The sequence below is a fragment of the Dreissena polymorpha genome, chromosome 11, assembly GCF_020536995.1.
Source record: "Dreissena polymorpha isolate Duluth1 chromosome 11, UMN_Dpol_1.0, whole genome shotgun sequence".
Lineage (NCBI taxonomy): Eukaryota > Metazoa > Mollusca > Bivalvia > Myida > Dreissenidae > Dreissena > Dreissena polymorpha.
Window position 1 is genome coordinate 7,610,070 of NC_068365.1, and position 19,193 is coordinate 7,629,262.

Consider the following 19,193-nt stretch of genomic DNA (forward strand, 5'->3'; position numbering starts at 1 on the left):
GTCTACAGTGTTCACAAGGTTTTTCTTTTTTTGACCAAGTGACCTAGTTTTTGACCCAGCATGACCCAGTTTCGAACTTGGTCGAGGTATTATTGGGAAAAATGTTCTGACCAAGTTTCATGAAGATCGGACAATAAATGTGGCCTCTAGAGTGTTCACAAGGCAAATGTTGACGACGGACGCACGACGCACTACGCACGATGGACAAAAGGCGACCACAAAAGCTCACCATGAGCACTTTGTGCTCAGGTGAGCTAAAAATCTCTACGGTCAAATTTAAGATAATTGTTTTAAGATTGGATTCAGTTATTTAAGTTGTACCTTTGATGAGTTGTGTTATGCCCGGACACGTTTTGCCAAGGTATATGAAAAATGGTTGTTGTCTTGCCCGATCGGGCAATTTTTCAATCAATATTTTCCGATCGGGCAAGTCAAAAGGTGTTTCCCCAACGTTCCCACTCGGGCAAGATCCCCGACTGATGATATGAAATAGGACATTCATTTATATAATATGACACTTCTATTTCAAGTATTAACTTGTATCTTGTAAATAGTATAATACAAACTGTAATCCTGCTCTTCGTCAAAACAATGTGTGACTTAGTGTTGCTAGTGTTTAGTACTGTGATAGTTTCATTCGATAAACATTCATATACAACAACTTATCATATATAGTTTGAGTTCAATTCATAATAGAAAATAATATTTAATTCGTACCTTGGTAGACCAGGTCTACCATTACAGCAGTTCATGCAAACATCGCGCCGTTTGTCCAGAAAGGCAAGAATTAACAAAATGAGAACCTAAAATCAACACAAATACACAAATAAAAAAGTAAATAGCAGGCAGGTATCAAAATCATCTGAGTTATTATGAATGTACATGTAAGTTGCAAAATAGCTTATTTATGAATCCTTTTAAAATTGAGTTTTCTTACGAAATATAAATTAATAAAATGATAACAATAACAGGAGTAGGAATATAGCTCACTACAATTCATCCAGTTTGGTATAACGAACGATTCTACTTTTTAACCCGGAATATATTATTGTTTTAAAGAAATATGTGCATCCTTCTTTACAAATTATATTTATATGATAATGTATTAATAAAGAATATATATTACAGAAGGAATAATGAACCAGTGCGAATCGACGACTGTCGGCTCGTGTTGTAACCTCTCCTTACACTGTAAGAATTCCGGCGGCCACGATGTAGACACTCCTATTGTTGATGTGGCTGATACGTTGTCAGCGTCCATATCTTGGCTAGAGTGTACAAAGGCAGCAAGCAAAGGGATTAAAGCTTGATCGCATTATAAGGAATAAAGTGAGAAAATAATAACGAATGAATAAAAAGCTATATTTAAGCATTTGAGGATACAGTATTTGAAATATAATGACGTCCCAATGTCGATTTTTGCTACCTTTTCGAACATAAAGAAAAATTGTTTGAATTGGATGAACACCTCGCATCATTCTATTTTTAACGTGGGGGTATAAATAACTTTCAAGAAATGAATTGTACAAGTCTGTATTACAACTTTGTATTAAAAATCATAAAGACATATTTGTTTGGTTTAGAAAGAAATAACGAAGACGTATCCGTTGACCATGAACTGTATACAACTGTTTATTATACAGAACATCTTCAGACATGTATCCTAACAATCAGTTCTCGAGAATCAGTATCCTTTCATCATAACTATTAAAACATGGAACTTTAATCAAGGTAACTATTTGTAGCAGTAAGCAGTTAATATTAATCTTCAAAATGTCATTTTGGTTAAAACAACAGTGTTATTTTAGTATTATGTGATACAAATATAAGTCGTTTGATCAGAAGTTCTTCATGCATTTGTCCATGAATTTGCCGTTAATCAGAAACCCTTTATGCATCTGTCTGTTAATCAAAAAAGTCTTCATGCATCTGTCAGTTAAGCACAAACTTTTCATTCATATGTCCGGTAATCACAAACTCTTCATGCATGTGTCAGTTAATCAGAAACTCTTCATGCATCAGTCAGTTATTCAGAAATTACGCATGTATCTGACCGCTTATCATAAACACGTATGCATCTGTCCGTTAGTCACAAACTCTTTATGCATTTGTCCGTAATTAAGACTCTTCATGCATGTGTCCGTTTATCACAAACTCTTTATGCATTTGTAATTTAATCGGAAATTCTTCGCGCATCTGTCCGTTTTTCACACACTCTGCATTCATCTGTCCGTTAATCTAGAAAGTCTTCATGCATCTATCCTTTTATCACAAACTCTTCATGCATCTGTCCGTTAATCACAAACTCTTCATGCCTCTGTTCGTTAATCACAAAATTCCTTATGCATCTGTCCGTTAATCACAAACTCTTCAGACATGTGTTCGTTCATCAAAATTTCTGTATGCATATGTCCGTTAATCACAAAATCTTCATGCATCTGTCCGCTAATCAAAAACTCTCCATGCATCTGTCCGTTTATCACAAACTCTTTATGCATCTGATCGTTGATGACAGATTCTTTATACATGTGTCATTTGCTCAGAACTATGGCAAACAAGAGTATTTTTTATCAGATATTGGATCATCATGGGTCTTGTTATCAGATGTTTTATCAAACAGAGTCTTTTGATCAAACATTTTACAAAAATGTTTATTTAAATAAGATATTTAACAAACACGTGTCTTTTGATCAGATATTTTACGAAAAATGTGTCCTTATATCAGATTTTTACAAGATTGTGTTGTATTTATTAACCTGGGTCTATTGATCAGATATTTTCCAAAAAAGAGTCGTTTGATCATATGTTTCGCAAATATGTGTGTTTTGATCAAATACTGTTAAATCGTGTGCCTTTTGCTCATATATTTCACAAACATGTGTCCTTTGATTAAATTTTTGACACAATGTGTCTTTTATCAGATATTTTAGAAACATGTGTCTTTTGATCACATATTTTACATACATTAGTCTTTTGATCAGATTTTTGGCAAACATGTGAATTATGATCACATATTATACAAACATGTGTCTTTTGAAAAAAAACTTTACAAACATGTGTGCCGTATAATAAAATATATTTTAAGTCAGTGTCTTTTGATAAGACATTTTACATTCACAAACATTTCTCTTTTGATCACATACTCTGCCAATATGTGTAATTTGATCGGAAACTGTATTAAAATGTTTTCATCGATTCGCAACGTTACAAACCCAGAGGGGGTTATCACGTGACATACAAGATGGCGACGTCCATGCCGAGGCACGTATTTTTCGTCGTTTTATACCCTTTATTACTTGTATTATTTTTTTTCGCTCACTTTCCAGCCATATTAGGAAGTAAGAGGGTGCGAAATTTCTTAGCAGGATGACCTAATTAGGGCTCCACTAAGAAAATTTGCGGGGAAAAAAGTCGAGATATCAAGCGAATTTAAATACGAAATAAACGCGAATCACCTTTTTACTGATATGGCTGGAAAGGGAGCGTCATTTAAAAAATAAACAGAAGTAATAAAGGGAATAAAACGGCAAAAAATAACTGTCTCGGTATGGACGTCGCCATCTCGACTATCACGTGATTACCCCTCTGAAACCTTTGCATTCTGTTTCACAATTATGCAAATATCTGTAACTTAACTCAAATTCTCAACACATATGTTAGTGTTTCAGAACACCTGGAATGTATGCCAGACATTTTAATGCGGCCAAAATGTCTCTTAGTTGTGTCATATGTTCAAACCTTTGCCTTTTGATCAGAAACATGAAATTGTAAACGATTGCATATATATATTAATGTATCTATTTATATGCAAGTTATCGACAGAACTATACTAATTATACTTCAAATATTGAGAAAATAACAATTATCAAATGGTGCTTCGCACACTTTTAACATTACAACTCAAAAAATAAGTAAAAGAAATAACTCTATTGCAAGTTGTCTGATTACGATAAATATTTCTTTTGTAAAGTAAGTATTATTCAACGACGAAAATAACATTTAAAACACATGCTTATAAATTCATCTTGCTATACCTTATTTAAAACTTTATTACAATCAGCATAAAATGATAGTAAAATATACTACTCATGAGTTTATACATTTTGTTTTCTTCATATATATCTAACAGTTTAAACAGATTCATGAACAAGTTTTCAAACAAGTTTTTAATGGATAGCTATCTTTTATACAATTAGCCATCGTGTTTATAGATTTTTCTATACGATTGTATTGCATTCTACGGGTACACTTTTCGTTTGGCAGTGGCTGTGTACACTGGGGGCTGACGAGGTCAAAGCGTAGACCGTTTCGCTACGACGTCGGGTATATGTTTTACTACGAAAACATTGTTTAAATACACATGACATAGAGAACGGATTAGTCGAAAATTGTGTTTAAAACGGGTAAGATTATGCTTTTCTAATAACAAAACTCTGAATTTAAGCACATTGACATTTCATAGGTCTGTTACATCAAATTATAATCCAAGATGTGTCTGGTTTATGCGGTTAAACCTGAAATATACCGCTGATTTATCAAACCGAAGTCAAGTTTAACTTAAAAAATGCAATTAAGGTTTACAACTGTATTTAATTTTACAATATCCATATTGATATATGTATCATTAAGCCACTGGTGTGTTTAGAAATGTGTAGGTTGACCCAGTTATCAGAAATAAAGGCTAAATATTATTAATAGGCATGATCATGTCTCTGACAGTATACGTATATGCCTCGCTACGACAACGCTTTAGCGTGTATGCGTTTCTCACAGAAGACGTATTGGTTATCTCTCAAAGGCAAAATAAAGAACAGTTTTGTTTTTTAATACAGAGTCATAAAGTGGTTGGATGTTTCCTTTGAGGAAGAGGTAGTAACAACGGCACAACATGACCCGAGACGCACAGTCGACATGGAAATGCACATTATTATTATATAATTAAATTCACGACTAGGCCAAAGGAAACGATTAAAATCGAACATCCATATATAAGATGACAGTTGAGAGTCGAGAACCTAATGTCGTCGGTCTCAATAATAATGACGCATCTTCAACTTGTGACAATCCCATGTACGTTCATTTTGATAGAAACCGACGATAGGTTTTCAGCATATGGTACTCTTTATCAAATAACATTCGATTCTCGTTATCCCCAACTCGCTTATCTCGAAACTCTGCTTATGTCAAAGTAAATCCCATGTCCCAACTTCGATCATTATTGATCTCATACGGATTTTGATTTTTGCATTGTATATATCATAGCGATTTTCTTGAAAATCGGTTATCGTCAACTAATTTTGAGATGAATTTCATGTTCGTATACATAGTTTTACCTGTAAAATCCACTCCTGTAACAGCCGTAAGGTGTGGAACGTAGGACCCCAATGGCACAAATCCGCAATTGCCTAATCAATATATTGTTGTAAAGGTGTGGCAGTGGGTTTCTGTCACAGGTTATTGTTTACTGCGTACATAACGGCCGGTAAATTAACATCGTGTTACAATGCGATTAAGGACCAGTCTCACTATGATGCCGGCGGAGCCCCAGTGCGTGATCAGGCATCTACCGGGATGAACCGGGGCCCTACCGGGATGAACCGGTGCTCCACCGGGATGAACCGGTGCTCCACCGAGATGAACCGTGGACGACCGGGGACAACCGGGGCTCCACCGGGAAAGTATTAAAATGTTTAATACCTCCGGGATGAACCGGAAGTCATCGGGTAGGACCGGCAACGACCGGCGTGGCACCGGGAACAACCGGGACTGCACCGGGAACAACCGGGACGGCACCTTAGCTCCACCGGGGCGCCAAAACACCCCGGCAGAGCTACGACAACGCCCCGGTGGAGCCCCGGTGAATGCCGGCAGAGTCCCTTTATAGCTACGTTACATAAGTAAACCGGTGCTCTGATGGTGCCGTCCCGGTTGTTCCCGGTGCAGTCCCGGTTGTTTCCAGTGCCAAGCCGGTCATTGCCGGTCCTTCCCGGTAACTCCTGGTTCATCCCGGAGGTATTAAACATTTGAATACTTTCCCGGTGGAGCCCCGGTTGTCCCCGGTTAAACCGGGGCGTTGCCTCAGCTCTGCCGGGGTCTGAACCGGTAAAGCCCCGGTGAGTGCCGGTGTAGTGACGGTATACCGGGGCTCTGCCGGGACTCTGCCGGGACTCTGCCGGCTTTCACCGGGTTCAACCTTTTCGTTTGGATGTTCATGCGCACAGTGAAGCACGGCATCTTTTGCAGTGGGAAATGGCAGTCTGCAGTTACTGCAAACTGCATGTGATATGTCCTGAAATGGATACAGTAACTTCGTTGAGCAACCTATACATTATATTTGTACTTCGTTGCGCAACCAATACATACTCTGTGCGAAACCTATACATAAAGCGACTTGTAATTTCGTTCGAAACAAACCATTTGAATGATTAAAATACATGTTCGTAACCTGTTTTGTACTTTGAAATGTGTAATGTACACTGAATCAAAGTAACATGTAGTTTTATTTAATTTAAGTTACATTAATTGGCTATTTTAACAGAATAACCACCTAATGCATTGCTTCAAATCAAAATATTTCGATTTTAGCTCAAAATAAACTTAAAGGTTGCAACTATGCGCATTTGTTATTAGTTTTTATTGATAATAAGTACCTACCATTACTGGATGTTCCGTTCTCTAATCCATTAACACCAGAAAAGATGAAACTCGCCTGATTAAGTAGTGTATTTACACAATGTTTTCGTAGTAAAACATATACCTGACGTCGTAGCGAAACGGACTACGCTTTGACCTCGTCAGCCCCCAGTGGTGTAAAGATAGCTGTGCTGGCTTAACACAAAAAGCGCCCAGTGTATGCACATACATGTCGGCATTTTGAATGCAATTAAACAATAAAAACAGCAATTCATTTTTAATTACATGATTTTTATTTGAAATTTGCAATACAAATAATATAATATCTTTATGCATGAATAAGTCATCAATTTGCAAATAAATATAATTAATATGAATGCAATATTGACATAAACTGCCTTCCATAATTTTACTCACAACCGCTTATCTCTTACGTGCTGTGTTGTATCAGCAACCGATAGAAATCTATACACTTAGCAACCCCTCTATATTCGTAATCATATTTAACTTCATCGTATCACCAATTGTGATAATGTTTGGTTTATCGGCATATACGGGATGCTTTCCGTCGAATTCAATATCTAATTATGTGTATGGTACGACGCATATTATTAGCTTGTTAATGGTTTTACATTCCATTATTGTCAAACAGGTCTGGTGATATTGATACATCAAAACGTGAATCATGATCGAGTAATATATATACTGCAATATATAACATGATACAAGTGCAAACATGTTTTTACTAAATAAATGTTTACAAATGAAACCGAATTACGTAAGAACGATGAATAAAAGCATTATATGTTTGCCCCCGCGAAACAAAATTTTCTGCAGCTGAAGTTTTATGTGGACAAAGTGCATATTTTGTATATAATTTTACAGTAAAACTGTCGATTTTAAAGCGCACAAACTGAGCAAATATAGTGCAATATAAATATGCCCCATGTTGTAGCGAACTTACACATACACCAAAGATAAGTGTAAGGGGAAATACGCAAGACACAAAGTGCATGTAATGCGAATGTATAAAACATGTATACATAGATACGTTTTATTAATATTACAATGTCACAAAGCTCTAAGAAAACTCGTCTTTTAAGGAATACACGTTAAACGTTTCAAATAATTGGCTTCGTAACAACAAACATAAAGTTATAATGCACTAAAATGATAACATCAATACACGTTATTTTGAAATGAGACGATAAGCAAAATAAAACTGACCTGTAGTGCTTTTTGTAATCCGCCGATGCTTAATATTACTATCACTCAAAGGCTTTTGCGCTTGCGCTAGTTCTTATACCGAAGACGGTAAGGCCATATTCAATAAAGATGAGCATTACTTTATCAATTATCAACGATGTATGGTTCAAAGTGTAACGTCCAAACACGGTGTGTTGCTCTGCATTGTTATTTGTAGCTGTGAAATTTCGTGTGCCATTTAATTGAAGTTTGTCGTTCTTACGCAATTTATATCCATATGCCACATTGCCCTGATATTGATGCGGTATTACAGTGAGTAACGTTGCACATTGTCGTGCGTCGTTTCCATGGTCGTAGATTTTAAATGAATGTGGCGGTTTTGCCTTCGACGAAAAGCCCATGCTATTTGTATAAATTGATCTTTAATCAGTTTCGCGAGTCTCGTTCAATAATGCGATATTGTATTCTGTATTCAACGTAAAACACTCGATAATAACCATCAACATACTAGTTATGTTTTGTTTCAATAATTGTGGCTTATTTTAAGTAAGACAATGTGATACATGTTTTATAATGTTTTTGTCAATCTATATTTATGGACTTCCTGGAAGTAGTACGATATTTTTCCTAAAATTTTAAGGTACTTTACCGAATTATAAGAACGGAAAAATTTATTGCTTTGCGTTTTCCTGACGTATTGAGTGTCTTGTGTATTGTTTTGTTTAGACATCAAATGATGATAAAATGCCGTAGTTTAAGTTATATTTTACATTCTATTTCCTCATACCATGTTTCAAAAATCCGATTTAAAATATAAACGAGAACACATATAATAGAAAAACATAATAAAATTGATTCCTCGTATTAAAAGATTATGGTATCCAATAACAGTAGCCAGCGTAAAACAATTGCGCAAATCACAGAAGTTATATTTTGGGGGCATTGTTTATTCGGAGATTTTGTAAATGTATGTTATCCTAATTAATGTAGACGACAGCCAAGTTTCTGCTGTTATGTCGCCTGTCAACGATTTCGTCATTACCTTGATTCAATTCACATCAATAACGACGGCGGCATAAACCCGTTTCGGTTTACTGCAAAGCCGTGCGGTCTGCAGTTTTGGATTAATTGTCAGGGGTCATTGGTTTCTTGTGGGGCTAATTTCCAAAAAACACTCAAGCAACCTGACCATGTCAATAGCGCTCCTCACCGCAGACACCGTAGTTTAAGTTATTGCTGACTAGAAGTTACAGTTTCGTCTAAATTCCATGTCAGAGGACATTACAATTTCAAAAACTAAAATATTTACAAAGCGAATGCAATTGTGAAGCTACCTGATTATAACTTATCCTCGAAAATCATCAATTACAACAGATTGTGAAAGACATCTTTTACAGAGTGTAAACCATACAAGACAGACCAAAGTGAAACGTAATCATTCTTATGGTTAATGTAAACACCAAGATCGGCAGTGACAACTAATGATATGAGGATATCATGGGGAAGCAAGGCCTAGGCTAGAGCGACAACGGTAAGATATGTGCCGACCTGTGCACCACAAGTAATCTGGTCATCAAAGGAAGTGTTGTTGTCATTTAATAAAACGAAACATAAGGCAACATGAAAGTCACCACACTGGCCAACAAAGATTGACCATCTTTGCTGTGTCAGGAAGTTTCGCCGCTTTCTTCGGGATGTACGCTTCAAGCGAGGCGCAGACGTCGCTTCGGAGAATCATCTCCTTGTCGCCCGAATGAAATTTTACTTGGACAAGATTTGGGAGTCCGGCCAACGCAAGCTGACAACACCACTACGCTTAAAGACAGAAAAAATCAAGAAGAGTTCAAGGTCACTTTCTCCAACAGGTTTCATGTCCCAGAGGTGCTGCTTGAGGGAGAAACGACAGAGCAGCCGTGGAAGAAAGTGAAAGTGGCAAAGACATTAAAATGCTAAGAAGTACTGAGATCCATGTTGTAAACCCTCAATTATTGAATTAGAATATAATCAAAGACGATTCAGAGAATTGAGAAGAGCAGAGAAACAAAGAAAGTGTCTAAAACAGGAGAAAAAGAGCAGCAAAAGCACAATATAAGTAAACATAAGGAAGCAAATAGGAACATCAAACAAAGTATTGAGCCGAAATACCAATAACAATGGCCACCGAATCGGAGGAGGAAGCACATCAGATCATAACCAAGAACCTGACATTTATAACTAAGAGAATAGCAGGAACCTTTATTAAGCTAGAGAGTTGAATAAAGAGCAAGAACGATGGAATGATAGGAAGCGCAGCAGATGATGTGATTCTGCACTTGCAGAAGCTACTCACCAGACAAGCTCCTTTCTCATTGAACCCCTAGGAGATACTTCAAAAAGCGATCTGACAATCCAAGGCTGCGCTCCCATGAAGGAGGAGAAAAGCAGTACAATAAAGCAATAGAATAACGGAATGCATGCAGGACCTGATAGCTTACTGACAGAAGCGCTGACGGCTGACGTCGAGACTAGTGTTGAGCAACTCTACCTGATACCAGCAAGATATGGAGAAAAGAAGACATACCAGAAGCGTGAAAATTGGGATATTCCATCAAGCGCATAAAGTGTTTGTCAACGATCTCGCTCTTCTCTCTCAAAACAAACAGCAGATGCAGGAAAATACCAACATGGTAGTGGACAACTCTGATCGAATTGGCCTCATCAACAGAAGAAAGAGAAAGGTGTTTACGACAAACGCTTCCAATGAATCACCAATTACAGTCCAATGTTAGGATCAGGAGGAGGATGTGGACAGCATCACCTATCTCGGCAGCATCCTGGACAACAATAGAGGAACAGATGCATACATCAGAACCCGCATTGTTAAGCACAAGCAGCCTTCCTGCAGCTGGATTCCAGAACAGTTGACATCACCACAAAGCGCAGGCTCTTCATTACCAATACTCTTCTATGCAGCAGAGAATTGGAGTAAAATTGTCAACATCATAACGAAAATCCTCATCATCTACACCTGCTTAATAAAGAACATCAAGATACGCTGGTTATACAAGAACACCAACGAAGAAATATGGAGGGGAACAGAGCAACAGACCGTTGAAGAAGACATCCTTAAGAGACGTTGGCGACGGATAGGCCGCACCCTTCGCACGACTGAATCTCATATGACATTCCAGGGCAGCAGTGCAGAGAACGAAAGGAATACATGGCGTTGAGACCTGGATGTAGATGCTAAGCAGATGGGCAATACAAACGACAGGTGGAGTGACATGCCCAGAACTCAGACGCCTGAAGAAAGCTGGTATACTGGTATACATGCTCCAGTATATATACCTGTTACAGGTTAATTGAGACATAACAATTACCGTTCATGGCCTTCTGTTCTTTGTTACAAACCAAGCAGCCTTCAAACATACTGCGGGCCTTAACAATCAAAAGTTATAAGCACACTTCCTTAAAACCCAGTTATGTTCCTGGTTATAGTCTACTTGTCACACGTCTCCATATATTGGGTTCTCTTTGGTCGTTTTGGATGGTATGCACGTGTGCATCATAGTGACCTTTGCCAAGTGACAATACGCGCTCATCACCGGATGATTGCGGGCCCCTTTCATTAAAATCATACAGATGTAGTTTAAGCAGCATGTAGTTACACCATCAATCACAATTTATTAATAGATTAGTGTTAACAGAGTGGTAGAATAAATAAGAAACTATATGCTTGATGACAAACAGAATTAGATTGTAATGTTTCTTATTATGCGGCTGTGAAACGGCAAATGTTTATTAAGAAACTCAAGATTAAAACATTCATAGTTAAAATTCGACTCTTACAGTATTAACTTAAATATTGGCAATATAGATCCAACCATACTTTTTCATCCAAAGTATTTATTTACAGATGTTTCTGTACAACAGTGTTTGCTTTTAACCGTCCAAGTTGTATCATGCAACAATAATTTATAGATGTTTTTTTGAATGACAGTCATTGCTTATCTTGTAAGATAATTGTTTGTACATATTTTTGTGAATAGCAATACTTGCTTTTTGCGAACGATCGTTTGATCAAAGCAATTATTTTTATTCACAAAAATATGTTCTTATCAACATTGAAACCCCCACGAAGCTTGCTTTTGCAAAATCATATATCATTGCAAAACTTCTTCTTTCATCGTGTAAAAAAGTGCGACTGAAAACATCTTCCACGGTTTGTTTACGTTATTTTAACATATAGTATCTCACACTTTTGCATAAATGTATCCTTCCATGTCATTACGCATCCCGTTCATGTTTTCGTTTAGTGTTTTGTTGATTAGGACACAATACTCGTTATAAGTACAATGTTTTTATCGTTTAATTCAGCAAAAAACAATGCTTTTATCGTTTGTTTCAACAAACAAATGAAAAATTAGACAATCGTTGATCACTTAGAAAGGAATTACTTTCCCAAGGCGAATGCTTGGTCAGTGTGAAACAAAAGTATGTCATAAAAACTGTGTTAAGTTACAAAAATAAACACTCAACCCTCCGTTTATAAGTGAATATGTTAATGTAGAACTATCTGCAACAACACAAATGAAGCACCATTAGTTGTTTTAAGGCAAACTAGATACAACTTCTGATCAAGTATGGTGAAGATCGGATGAAAACTACTTGAATAAGAGAGCGGACAACATGCTCAATGTTTAAAACGTACTAATTGAGCCCCGTGACCTAGCTTTTGACCTGCCATGACCCATGTTCGAACTCGGCCTAGTCTTTATCTAGATACAACTTCTGACCAAGTTTGGTGAAGCTCTGATGAAAACTACTTGAATTAGAGAGCGGACAACACGCTGAATGTTTAAAACGCACTAAGTGACCTCATGACCTAGTTTTTGACCCGGCAAGGCCCATGTTCGAACTTAGCCTAGACATCATGTAGATACAACTTCTGACCAGGTTTGGTGAAGATCGGATGAAAACTACTTGAATTAGAGAGCGGACACCGACCGACCGACAGACAGACCGACCGACAGACAAGCTCACTCCTATATACACCCCTAAACTTCGTTTAGTGGGAGTATAACAACTAAACACTGGTAGATATCAGTAATACTTTGTTCACGCCTTTATTGTTTAAGCTCAAACACCGCTGGAGCAAGTTTCGCTAGTATATACTTTACGTATTCATACAAAGTTAACAGCCTTCTGTTCGCTCAATTCTATTTTATATCATTTGAAAAATGCTTTATTGAAGTTTCATGAAGATCAGACAATACATTTAACTTCGACAGTGTTAACATTTTTTTTCTTTAATGTTTGACTTCACATGAATCAGTTTCAGACTCAGCTAAAATATAAATGGAACAAATCTTCGAACAAAGTTTCATGAAGATCAGAAATAAATGTGGTCTCTTTAGTGTTAACAAAGTAAATGTTGGCGCTTCACGACGAACACAATGTTATAAGAAAACCTCATCCATACCCTGTTGTTGTCAGTTAAGCACAAAAAATACAAAATCATGGCTATGTGTGTATGCTAAACTTTGTTAACATGTACTGATAGACTAAAACTTTGTCACTTTGGGTAGTCTTGTTTTTATTGCATTCTTGCCCAGGTCAATACACTTGGAGACTTTTCTAACGCAACACGTGTTCAAATCAATACAGCTTCCTAATTTTTGAAATGAATTTTGTTAAAATTTAGACACAGAATAATTCAACACATATCTGATCATTCCCTTAAATTTAATTGAAATTAATAAACAAAAACTATATAAACTATATCAAATTCTCAAAATCGTATAACGTAAAATAATAACGATGTGAAAAGTCACAAATAACACAAATACAAGTTGCTTATAGCTTGAATGTGCCCCCATGACTCTTAACAGCGTGTACACATCCCTTCCTCATTACAGTCACATAGTTAACAATAAAACATTGCGGGTTGGTATGCCACTTTTCAAAATGGCCTGTCCTAATTCATGCGGAGTGATACTTTTCTAACGAAACACTTTTCAAGCATAAATATTTCAGTTATGAGTAAAGGTTTTGATTTTTAATTGTACATGTGATCATTTTTATTCAGTCGGTGCAATCTACTGAAAAAATCGTTCATTCGTGATGATCGGACGCTTAAGCACGTGGGGTAGGTAGCCTGCCCATTTCGCGGTTGCGTTCCTGAGTATTCATACGAGCTACTGTTTGCTTTATTTCATAATTTTATGTTTTCCTGGTGTAAGAACCCACCTAACAAGATGAAATTGAAATAATGTTAGAAATTTTGTCAACGATTTCAGACGAATTCATTGAATTATTCTTATAGATAAGGATATCGGCACAGGCTGCAAGAACAACTGTCTTTTATGCGCTAAAGATTTTTGCAAATGTATTTCAATTACTTGAGATATTTGCGAAAAGTAAAGTTCTTAACGGTGCGTTTACAGTATGTCCTGCCCGTGTTTAAAACCCGAGAAACCCCGTTGATTCTGCACCATGAATACATCATATAAAGAAAGAAAAGTACCAGTATCTAAAATACCTTGCACTGCCTCATGAGATGTATTCTTATCAAGAAAATATTGGCGGTATATGTAGAACTATATATATATCTATACTATGTTAAGAAATATGTTGGATTGTATTATAATTTGACTGTAATGAATGATTCATTTCATACGAGTAAAGAAAAACAAAATTTGGAGAATGTTATCAGCGAAAATAAACATTTATATCTTGATCTTTATTTAGGTAAAAGGCTTCTTAAAGCAGAAAAGGTAATTGAGAAAACATCAGGTTCCTTAAAATAACACCAGGGAACTGATGAAATAATGCGTACAGCAAATCAACTCCTTGTGGAAGAAACAGTAAAATGTGACTTTGTATATGATAATCTCATTCCTTTTATTTTTCCTTGAGGCAATGCTTATAATAAAGATCGATATGCGACACTGGGATGTTTTTGCACTGACGTTCTCCACACATAGTGTTTAGCGGTATTGTATCAGTTAGCACGAGCAGTTCAGATCATACACATTCAACAGGGAAAATATATTGCCCTTATATTCTGATATTTAGAACAAACTGTGGGGATATTAATTTACTTATCTGTGCGTAAAAAGATTAAAACTATTAAAAATAGATTGCCCTTATATTCTGATATTTAGAACAAGCTGCGGAGATATTAACTTACTTATCTGTGCGTAAAAAGATTAAAACGATTAAAATAGATTGCCCTTATAGTTTGATATTTAGAACAAGCTGCGGGGATATTAATTTGTTTATCTGTGCGTTAAAAGATTAAAACTAGAAATGGCGCGGCACCAGGCCGACGCGTATCCCCACGCCGCATGTTTGACCAAGGGAGCACCCCAGGGTTGGTAATGGGGCCATGCATTGATGAGATTGACCGTATTGTCATAAGAGATGTTCAGTATCAATTGGAAGTGAATCGGTGTAGAAATGAAGAAGTAAATGTAAAATAACATTAAACAAGAGATGCTTTTGTCAGAAACACAATGCCCCCTCCTGCGCCGCTTTGATTTATTTAAAACAAAACTTTTGCCAAGCAATATTTGTACACTACCGACTCCATCATTGTCAATTTTTTGTATTTGTTGCCATAGCAACCAGAATTTTTGACATATGAACAAAATGAAATGACGTGCATAATGTCCATATTGCCATCTCTCCATGTTTCAAGTTTCATGAAAAATTATGAAGAACTTTTAAAGTTATCGCATGATTCCAGAAAAGTGTGACTAACAGACTGACCAACTGACAGACTCACAGAGCGCAAACCATTAGTCACCGTTAGGGGCAAAAAAAATCATTTGGCAGGTTCATTACTAACCTCCCTTTAAAACTTATTACTTCCCTTGGATTTGCTTTTGTGACCTTTGAGATTGTCAGAAACACAAAGCCCCCTCCTGCGCCGCTTTTATTTATTTATTTATTTTTTATCATTTGGCAGGTTCATTACTTACATCCCTTTTAAGCTTATTACTTCCCTCCCTTGAATTTGTTTTTTTGACCTTTGACCTTGAAGGATGAACTTGACCTTTCACCACTCAAAATGTGCAGCTCCATGAGATACACATGCATGCCAAATATCAAGTTGCTATCTTCAATATTGCAAAAGTTATGGCCAATGCACCATACCGGGGGCATAAAAATGAGTGAAAATCTCTGACCCGGCCCCACCCCAACCCCCATTACTTTTTCCCCAGGGGTCAGATTAAAATTCCAAATAGTTCAGCGTCGCACATATGCTCATAGCTACCATGTGTGTAAGCTTCAAGGTTCTAGTGCTTATAGTGTAGGAGGAGATAGTGGCCAGGACGGACGGACGGACGGACAGACAGACAGTTAGACAGACGGATTGCGGAGATAACCACAATATCACCACTCTTTTCAAAAAGCGTGGGGATAACTATTAAAAATAGAACCTTGGTTCATATTATACCTCATGACATATAAGAAGACTATAAAAACTAGTTGTGAAACTCGATTCCAAACCAAAGCAGAAACAAGGAACCGTCGGAGACGGATGATGCTCCCTTAAGGTTTTTTTGTCACAATATTGCACTATATATTCAGATAAAAGGAAACGTCTTGAGGGGCATAACTTTGGACAAAATAATACGATGGATGGTTTAGCAACTTAAAATTTTCAAAGGGCCATAACTCTCTAAATAAATCATCTAACCAGAACCCACAAATAACATGCGCATCTCCTCAAGGTAGTTAAGCTTCCCATAAATCTTCATTGAATTCCAGCCAGTAGTTGGGGAGAAATAGCCCGGACAAGAATTGCACTATATGTACAGTAAATAGAAAATTTCAAAGGGCCATAACTCTGTGAAAAATCATCCGACCATAACCGGCTGATAATATGCACATCTCCTGTTGGTAGTAAAGCTTCCCATAAAGTTTCATTGAATTCCCGTAATAAGTTGCTGATAAATAGCTCGGACAAGAATGGCACTATATGTACAGTTAATGGACAATTTCAAAGGGCCATAACTCTGTAAAAAATCATCTGACAAGAACCGACTGATAATATGCACATTTCCTCTTGGTAGTGAAGCTTCCAATAAAGTTTAATTGAATTCCGGTCATTAATTGCTAAAGAATAGCCCGGACAAAAATTGTGCACGGACGGACGGACACACGGACGGACAGACGAAGCGGCGACTATATGCTACCCCCCCCCCCAACAAATTTGGGGAGCATAAAAAATGTATGAAAAAAACATGGGATAAAAAATAACAAATATGTTTAGGGCAATACGTGCATACACGTATGGAGTAAAGAACCGTCTCCTCTTTTAGGAACAATCGTTGTCGATTTAGAAACGCCAAGCGGATTGTTGATAGCATAACATGATCTCGTAGGTGGTAAGTTTGTAGCGTTATTCGATCTGAACAATGACGCTTAACATAGATACCGTTTCCATTTTATTTTGCTCCATAAATCCTTTTAAGTCCAGATCCAAATCCAATATTTAATCACAAGCTACGAGCGAACTCCTAAGCGGGGCGTCGCCTAATACCGCAAGAAATAGCTTAATTACATATTTGCCTGTGTGCGTTGTACTCACTTTCTATAATGCAAGAAGTGAAAGTTTATATACCCATTTAACACTAGACGCTTGTATGTAATATAAGGAAAAGTCCAGCCTATAAAGGAAAGAGTTTAATTAATACATGACATTCTGGCCTAAGCAACTGACAACATGGGGAAGATGGCTGGGTACATTAATAAGTAACTTGTTATAAAGCCGGCCACACCATGAAATAGTTAAGTTTGTAAATAAATGACCTTCTCAAATGCTAAGTATGTTTAGGCTATTATGTCACAAGTTGTTCTGCATACGAGTTGAGAGCAGTCTTCTTTATAATCTAATAAAAGAGACTTTTTACTAAAAATATAGATGTATCCTTTAAACAACGTTTGATAGTGATAACATACAGCGTGATAAAACTCATTCAAGTAAACATCACAATTTATGATGGCCATACTGGCTTGAATATCTGGCGTTTCCAACAATGCTGGAGGTCAACTGTTTTAATTATCGCCACGCTCCGAATTGGAGCGGGGGGATTATGTGGCTATTTCCGCCGTCTGTTCGTCAGTCTTGGCCACTTTCTCCTCCTACACTATTAGTCTAGAACCTTGAAACTTAAACACATGGTAGCTATGAGCATATGTGCGACAGTGCACTATTTGGAATTTTGTTCTGACCCCTGGGTAAAAAGTTATGAGGGTTGGGATGGGGCCGGTTCAGAGATTTTCACTCATTGTTTTAGGTTATTTTACATTAACTTCTTCATTTCTTAACCGATTTACTTCAAATTGCTATTGAACATCTCTTTTGACAATACGGTCAATCTCAACTATTCATGGCTCCATTACCAACCCTGGGGCGCCCCGCCAACAGACCACGCCCGGCCGCGGCCGCGCCATTTCTAGTTCTCATGTTTGTTCTATTCCTAAACTAAATCTGCATGAACATTGTACGAAACGGAAGAAAATATTAAACCAATTATTAGTTCAGAAAAAAACCGTCCTGTTTTGTTTGAAAACGTTAAGTTTTTCAAAGAAGCAAAATTGCTGTAACGACTTTAAAAAATGAGTAAACTAAATATTAATATATTTATCATTACAAAGAAGTTTGTAAAGCGTTTAATCAAGAAATTTAAGAGGAAAGATAACGTATATTACTTGAATAGCGTTTAAAATGCGCTGACAATTTCGACAGCATGAGTGATGTAGTGCCAGCACATGGGATATTTCTAAAAAGGGTCGATGATTCAATCCAGGTGAAAGAATATTTTGAAACGTTTCTCTTGATATTATATTTATTTTATACTTTTTAAAACATTTATTTGTTTGTATATTCATGTTTTTTGTAACAACACAAATCAGTGAACAAATCTCTTCATAAAATGTACACATAAACAGCTCTAAATACCATGTGAACAAGCAAATTCGTTGAATTGATATCCCCCGCCAATATGCTTCTGGACAAAGTTATATTTGACACTCAAAAAAGCATTTTTATAAGATACAAAGGGCCATAACTCCTTTATTATCCAATGGTGTACAATGCCATTTGGCGTGCATAAGCCTCTTATCCATATATATACTCATACCAAGTTTCAATGAAATCCGCCAAAGCACTTCCAAGATATGGCTCCGGACACAAAAAAGCATTTTTCCAAGATACAAAGGGCCATAACTCTGTTATTAACAGATGGTGTACAATGCCATTAGGCGTGCATCATCCTCTTATCCATATATATACTCATACTAAGTTTCATTGAAATCCGTCAAAGCACTTTCAAGATATGGCTCCGGACACAAAAGTGCCA

General features: G+C 36.8%; 1 protein-coding gene across 3 annotated transcripts in view; it reads right to left on the reverse strand.

Moving 5' to 3' along the window:
- The window catches only part of LOC127851389 (stimulated by retinoic acid gene 6 protein-like), a 42,927-nt gene extending 34,915 nt beyond the window's left edge, over nt 1-8,012 (reverse strand). For 2 of the 3 annotated variants that reach the window (XM_052385141.1, XM_052385139.1), the window contains exons 1-3: nt 7,861-8,012; nt 1,127-1,268; nt 718-803 (exon numbers count right to left, since the gene is read on the reverse strand). In XM_052385141.1, the coding sequence (XP_052241101.1) occupies nt 718-803; nt 1,127-1,261 (221 nt within the window). In that variant the 5' untranslated portion in view covers nt 1,262-1,268; nt 7,861-8,012. Of the gene's footprint in view, nt 1-717; nt 804-1,126; nt 1,269-5,333; nt 5,676-7,860 lie in introns of those variants that run through there. The other variant, XM_052385140.1, reaches the window with a different exon arrangement.
- Between the last annotated feature and the right edge of the window lie 11,181 nt (nt 8,013-19,193).